The following is a 7,184-nucleotide window of genomic DNA, read 5'->3' as shown; positions in this document are numbered from 1 at the left end:
GAAAGAAATGTATAATTGAGCTGTGTATAGTATCCCAGATATCCCTAAGCACACATCTCTTTTCCAAACATTAACTGTATAAATAAGAGGTATATTGGGGTCTGCTAAGTCATTAAGATACTATACAAGAGTTACTGTTGTAAAATACTTTGAAGATAGAACTTTGTGTGCTTATAACATTAACTGTTTAAACTCCCTGCTAGCACAGTTGCTCTTTTTTTGTTTGTTTTTACCTGGGAGGCTTTTCATACTGGAGCTTCATCATTAAAATGCATTATTCTGATTAGGTACCACCGAAATCCCCATTTCATTGCTCCAGTGTTTTAAAAGGATTTTGCACTGTTTCAAACAGACAATTGATGATTGCTCTAGAACAAGGGAAAAGTAACTTTTACATGACAACCTGCATGACTTTATTTGGACTGTGTGCTCATTAAGTTATTTTGGCTTGCATGTAATTTGTTGAATCTTGTTGTAGGCTGGATATACTGTCAAAAGGCTGTGAAAGTCCTGCTTTAATTATAACTGTATTTAAAGATACCCATCTCTTTTGAATCCTTTATTAAACGCCTGATGATGATAAGTCCAAGCTTACAATAAGACCAAGGTTAAAAATCTTTGAGTATAAAATCAACATTACTCTAAAATATTACAGCATTGATAGCAAACAGGAGTATTTTTGCTGGTATCTTTTACAGCTCCTGAAGGGATATGCACATGAATAAAATTGAAAAGATCTATTTACATTTCAATTAAGCTCTGCTGTCATAATTGATTTCCTCTGTGAGCAACAGTATTATTACCACTATTAAAGTTCTAACTGTTTGTCAGCTATTTGTGGCCATTTAGGTTGTTACCATAATTAAAATTTAACATTTTTTTGTCTTTTTTTTTTTATAGGTGTTAAAATCACATCAACTGTTCAAGTGTTGAAGCTTATTAGACAGGCTGGGGACAGAGTTTTAGTCTTTTATGAAAGGCCTGTTGGGTATAATCAGCACGGTTCAGCACTGCAGGATGGATTTGGACAATTGGAAGACACTGCTTTCTTGACACAGCCAGAAGATGACCAAGCTAGTTTATCAGCTGATGTTGATAACAGAGATTTTGATTCAGAATTTGAGGACTTAGCTTGTGAATCACCTGACCAAAAAGAAGATCTGCCCACAACTCCAAGTCCCAAACGTTCAGCAGTGATACTTGCTGCTAAACCACTTGGAACTATATCTCCAATTCTGAATCGAAAACTACATTTAGGAAGCTATCAGACAACATCAAAAGTGCAACAAAAAGATGGAGCTAAAGTGGCAGCACCCAAAACTACTGAGGGTTCAGATGCATCACAGCAATCGGGTAAACAAACACAAGGATCCAGTAATAAGCCTCCTGTGCCACCTAGACCACAAACTAAGCCTGTTTTACCTACTATTGAAACTCAGAATCCAGTAGAAACTGGCGGTGTATCTGCTGAAAAACCAGAGAGGCCCCCTCCACCTACGAATAACGGAGATAAGAGTACAGAGAAGGCAGTAAAGAATAACGATCAACCAGAAGACCCAGTGGTACCGAAAGTAATCACAGCACCAAAACAAGATCCATTTAAAGATGGACTTCCAGAAAATGCACGTCTCTACAAAGACAGTGGAGACGATCATCGAACGTGGGAATCACCAGAAATCCCTTACAAAATCCGGCAAGGCCGGTGGCCAAGGATGAGAACATCTTCCTGTCTGTTTGAAGTGGAAGGATACCATAAGTACCTTAATGTTGCACTGTGGTGCAGAGACCCTTTCAAAGCAGGTGGTTTTATCTGCTTAGGATATGCAAGCATAAAACTTGAAGAAATTGCTTTAGATTGTATAGCTACATCCTCAATGGAATATATTAGAACATTTAAACTGGATGCTCCTACGCCTAAAGCAGCGGTCACTAGAACAGCACTGCGGAATCTGACAACCCATAAGGGGTTCAATGAAAAATTTTGTTATGGTGATGTAACTTTACACTTCAAATATTTAAAAGAAGGTGAAATAGATGATTCAAACATTCTCCTGGAGAAAGAAAGGGAATGTCTCTTGGAAGAAGAAGCTCGTGTACTTCAGAAAGAGGATCCTTACTTGGGACAAACTGTTCTCACGGAGAACAAGCATAACTTTCAAGATACCCAGTTTCAGAATCCAACTTGGTGCGATTACTGCAAAAAGAAAGTATGGACTAAAGCAGCCTCGCAGTGCATGCACTGCGCTTACGTTTGCCATAAAAAATGTCAGGAGAAATGTCTAACCGAGACACCTTTCTGTGTAGGAGCCGAAAAGCGACTTGACCGGACTGTGGGAGGGTGTAGAGCAGAAGGACAGGAAGCTCCTCAAGCTCCATCCTCTCGTGTTGATTCAGAATCTAAATCTGTTAACAGAACTACAGGTTTGACCAGGCATATCATCAATACGAGCACCCGCTTGTTAAACCTTCGCCAAGTCCCCAAGACTCGCCTCTCTGAGCAGGGAGCAGAGGTGGTAGAACCCTCACCAAAGCACACACCAAACACTTCAGATAACGAGAGCAGTGATACTGAAATCAGTGGGCCAAGCAGTCCTTCAAAACGTGCAGCAGGCACTGGGATAAAGCTGGTCCGAAAGGAGGGTGGTCTAGATGACAGTGTCTTCATCGCCGTTAAAGAAATTGGACGTGACCTCTACAGAAGTTTACCCACAGAGGAGCGTTTTCAGAAATTAGAATTTATGTTGGATAAGCTGCAGAATGAAATAGACCAGGAGCTGGAAAATAATAATTCACTTGTTAAGGAAGAAAAAGACACAACTGATGCTAGGAAAAAAGCCTTGATTTCTGCTGCACTGGCTAAGTCAGGGGAAAGACTTCAGGCCCTTACACTGCTGATGATCCACTACAGAGCAGGCATTGAGGATATAGAGTCCTTGGAGAACATGTCATTAGAGCGGCAGTCCAAAAAAGTGACTAAAGGTTCAGAGGAACCCGATGTAGCAGAGGAAATGGATAATGAAGATGTCAGTCTGACAGAGGCTCCAACATTCAACATCATATCGGAAGAACCAGTTGATCCACCTCAATCTCTAGACTGATACTGAACGTATTTAGTCTTTGAAGGATGGACTAAGAGAACACTTTGCACTTAATTACAAACACACACAAATTAAATCACTGGTTTAATGTTCGTGTCCTGCTTCTCCAGAGTTCTATGTCTGTGTAAGAGTACAGCTAATAACGGTTCTTCTCCAGCTACGGCACCATCATTTTGTTAAACTGGCTGGATAAAAACACATTTTGGAGTTTATATTGGAAATTTTATTTTTAATAACTTAACTTTATTTTTTCTAATTATGTAACCTTACCATTTCACATTAATGTGTGGTGTCCTTAATGTATTACTTGCCCTGCCCCCTCCTTTTTGTTTTTGAGCTTGTGTTTTCAATGGGAAACTGTTGGGACTTTCAAAACGTTTAGTTTTCATTGTGAGATGAAAAAGTTATAAGCTTGTTGCATGCCTAAGCTGATGACTGACACAGAAGTTGCTGCGGGACCAGGCTTTAAAGTGTTATCAGAGTTTTATTCTGCGTCTTCTAGGTAGTTGTATATTTTTTGCTAAACATATCCTGAAAACAAAGAAAAGGTCTTTTGTCTGTTATGAATATTTCCTGAAGTTATGACATCACATATCGATTGTTTTCTATATTTTTGTTAAATACAAGAACTTTTCATAGTTTGTAATTAACATGAAATATAGTAATGCTATGCTAAAAAAAATCCTCCTTAGGACTTTGGGCTATTGTAGCCTGACTGAATAATACTAGATATCAAAGTACATACCAGTATCTTGGAATAATTGGGAATGTTTGAGCTAAATGGCTGGTTGCCTTCCAGAACAAAATTACATGTTTAAGTGTTGTTGTACAGCTGTACGACTTCTGTACAACATCTGTACAACCTGATAAAACAGAACTGTTCTTCACGAGAGCTGGAGGTTTCATTGCATTCTATGAAAAAGCATGTAATGATGGTTTAAGTAATTAAAAATATTTTGCTACAGACTTTATTCTTTCAGAAAGCTGAAGGTACAAAAATTACAAAACAGCTAAATGTGTTCTCTCGATGCTTTTGACACATATAGTAGTAAGTTGCATTCAGCTTCTCAGTCTGAGTAGAAAGATGTCTGTTGTCAGAAATATGTCCTATAGTGTATATAACATGTTTTATTTGAGTCAAAATAGGTGAGTCCAATAGAGATGAGGAAGAATTTCAGCCAGCAGCTGTTGAAAAGAACTATCTGGTCTTGTGTAAGCTGTGGATCTTAGCATCACCTGGCTAAGGCCATTGTTCTTATTTATTTCCTGTAAACATGTCCTTGTTTCATCTTCTGTGTATAGAAATGCCATATAAATATCATCTTTATTTTAGGTACTGTGTTAGGTACTGGTATCATCACTGGTAGTAGGGGAAAAAAACCGCGTTTGTGGAAACAGAGTTGAATCTAAGGTGGCAAAATAAGTCCTTTAAATTTTCAGGAAGTTTATAAAGTACCTCTCCATTAAATTTGCTTCTCGGTTTACTTTGTGATGGGCAAAACTAAGAAGCAATGGTTTTCATGGATGGGAAAGTGCTTATTTGTACTTCTAAACAAAACGGTTACTTTCACTCATGCAACTACTTGCACTTTTTTGTGAGTTCTGGGCAGTTGATACTTATTTAGTTGATGTATGGAAAACACTATCCATGCTAAAACAGGCATGTGACACTTCTGAAATTAAGCTTCAGCAAATAATCGCACAAAATTAGCTTCCCTTATTGACTAAAAGTTATATAACCTATACTTGCTTGAGATGCATATTGAGACTTCCCCATCCCATGTTCTCAGTGGCTTACCATTGGTGGTGATCTGCATTCAATCTCCATCAGTGTTTGCTCGTATCGACTACTATAGAGGTTTTCAGGTAGATCCAAATACTTCATTTAAACCCTGGTACACATGAAGGAGCTGTGAAAACAATGCAAATACTGATTTCAAAAACATTCATGGTTTTAAATTGACTGGTGTAATACAGTGAGCAAGAAAAGCTGGATATAGTTTTCCTCGTATAGTATTGCTAATGATGATTGTAAGAGATAAATTAAATGTAGTGCAATATTTTTAAATATACCGAATGAGAAAAAGGCAAATAGTTGTATTTTAGTGATAAAAAGGAAAACAAATTCCTATCTGGCATTAATTACAATAAAAAGTGAATCTCGAGGGGAAAACTGTAATACTACATTCCTGATGTAATCTTTGCTTTGTGCTTGATTGTATATAGCTGAAAATAAAGAATACCACAGAAAACAAGAATATCTTGACTTAATGATATCCGAATAGGTGGCAGCTGCACACATTTGCAGAAGGTCTGCCTAATATGATTTTGTTGGCTATTATTTTATCATGAGAATAAGCTTTAATAAAATAGTTTTGCTAAATTATCAAATTCTTTGCATTGTGTTAATATTTTTTTAAAATGTTTGTATTGTAGCAGTTTTGTCATCAAAGCCACTACTTAAAGGGAAGATCTTTGGGAGAAACCCACATTTTACATTAAATAAAACTACTGATCACTGGATTAATTGGGCTTTTATGCATTTTTTTTATTTGTTTTATTTTATGCATTTGTTTTTGTTCTCCACAGTTTAATTGTAGACATTTGAATAGATTTCTTTTAAAATGGTGATTCCTGTTGATTCTGTGTAGCTAGGGAATCTTATAAGATGTTATGAATATATGTAGAGGTTTTGTAAGACCTCCAAGTACGGCACAAATAATAACTGAAGGACAAGGGCAGTGATAGAGGCTATCACCAGAGTTATTAGGGGACATTATTGTCCAAGAAAAATTCTCATAAAATTCTTGTCCTGTCCTTCAGAAAATGTTAATGGATAATAACTAAACAAATCCCTACAGTTTACTGGTTCATTTTTATCTAGTCAATTTTCCCTGCAGTTCCCTATCCTTGGGGGTTTTCCCTCAAATATTAATATAAAGCATGTTTGGAAATTTACAATTACAGGTAAGGACTAAGTAGTGGGAGCAAATGAACTAAGTGACTTTATCACATTTCAATTGACACAGCTCAAAATGCACAAAATATGAAAGAACTCAGATTATTCGTGGACAGAATGGGGGTTTCATGTATTTTCTGTATGTATTTCTGTGACTGAAGTTACTTCCTGACTGTCAGCAAAAAGGGTTTGATTCTGGATTTCTGGAAGAATAAGTAATGTAGAGCAACTGTTAAACACACATTTTGGGGGGAAAAGGTGGCATAAAGAGCCCAAATGTGGGTGTCTGCTTGGCTCTTAATTTTGTCTTACTCCTGGTGGACCAGAAGTGGAGTAAGAACCTGAGGGGTGTGGGTCTGCTGAGCAAACTCTGGTGAGATGCTGGTCAGTAGAAACCTGGCTCCATTTGTGGAAGAGGAATGTGATCAGTTAATCTGTTCTTGGGTCTCCTTCTCATGCTCCTTTTGTGTTGCAGATTATTGTGAACCTTTCCTTAATTTTGATGTGTTCAGAAGTACAAAACCAAGCCATGAAGTAAGCCATTTGATTATTTTCTTTTAATATCAGTTATGTTTTCATTACTTGTGAAATGAAGCAGTACATTGGTTAATCAGCTGGCAAACAAATGAACACGTGTGGTAATTTAGAATTTTAACTCTGGCAATGTTAGTTTCAAATGTGGTTGGGTTAACAATTTGATGCTGAGCAAGAGTTCAGTGGAGCAGCTATTTAAATGGCACGTGTTTATGGCCTGGAGTGAAAACACTTGTCCTGAGTTACAGATGGAGTAGAAGTGGGGAGTGATTTCCCATGACCTGAAATACTTGTCAACTGTCCCCCCTCCAAGTATACCGTAAAACTCAATGTATGAGGCAAATCATGAGGGGAATCTTTTTTTTTTTATTTTTACTTTATTACAATAGATCATGAACTTCTTTCAGATAACTTTATTTTAATGTGGTCTGAATGCATAATGGTTGACAAAGCAATACTTGAAGTTTGATCCACTATATTTTTTATATTTTCTGACCATAGAATATATGCTTTACAAAACTATATGTAAACATAGTATCTATGCTGTAGTACATAAAACATCTGCAATTACATGAAAGAAGGCACGTGAAGAT

General features: G+C 37.0%; 1 protein-coding gene across 1 annotated transcript in view; it reads left to right on the top strand.

Annotated features, from left to right (window-relative positions):
* Positions 1-3,098, top strand: part of PDZD8 (PDZ domain containing 8) — a gene marked incomplete at its 5' end in the record, with an annotated part of 56,543 nt that extends 53,445 nt beyond the window's left edge. Inside the window, one exon of the mRNA XM_008943501.1 lies at positions 901-3,098. Coding sequence (XP_008941749.1) covers positions 901-3,098 — 2,198 coding nt within the window. The remainder of the gene's footprint in view (positions 1-900) is intronic.
* Between the last annotated feature and the right edge of the window lie 4,086 nt (positions 3,099-7,184).

This window comes from Merops nubicus, unplaced genomic scaffold (assembly GCF_000691845.1).
Source record: "Merops nubicus isolate BGI_N331 unplaced genomic scaffold, ASM69184v1 scaffold20947, whole genome shotgun sequence".
Classification (NCBI taxonomy): domain Eukaryota; kingdom Metazoa; phylum Chordata; class Aves; order Coraciiformes; family Meropidae; genus Merops; species Merops nubicus.
This window is presented reverse-complemented; position numbering and strand designations above follow the sequence as displayed.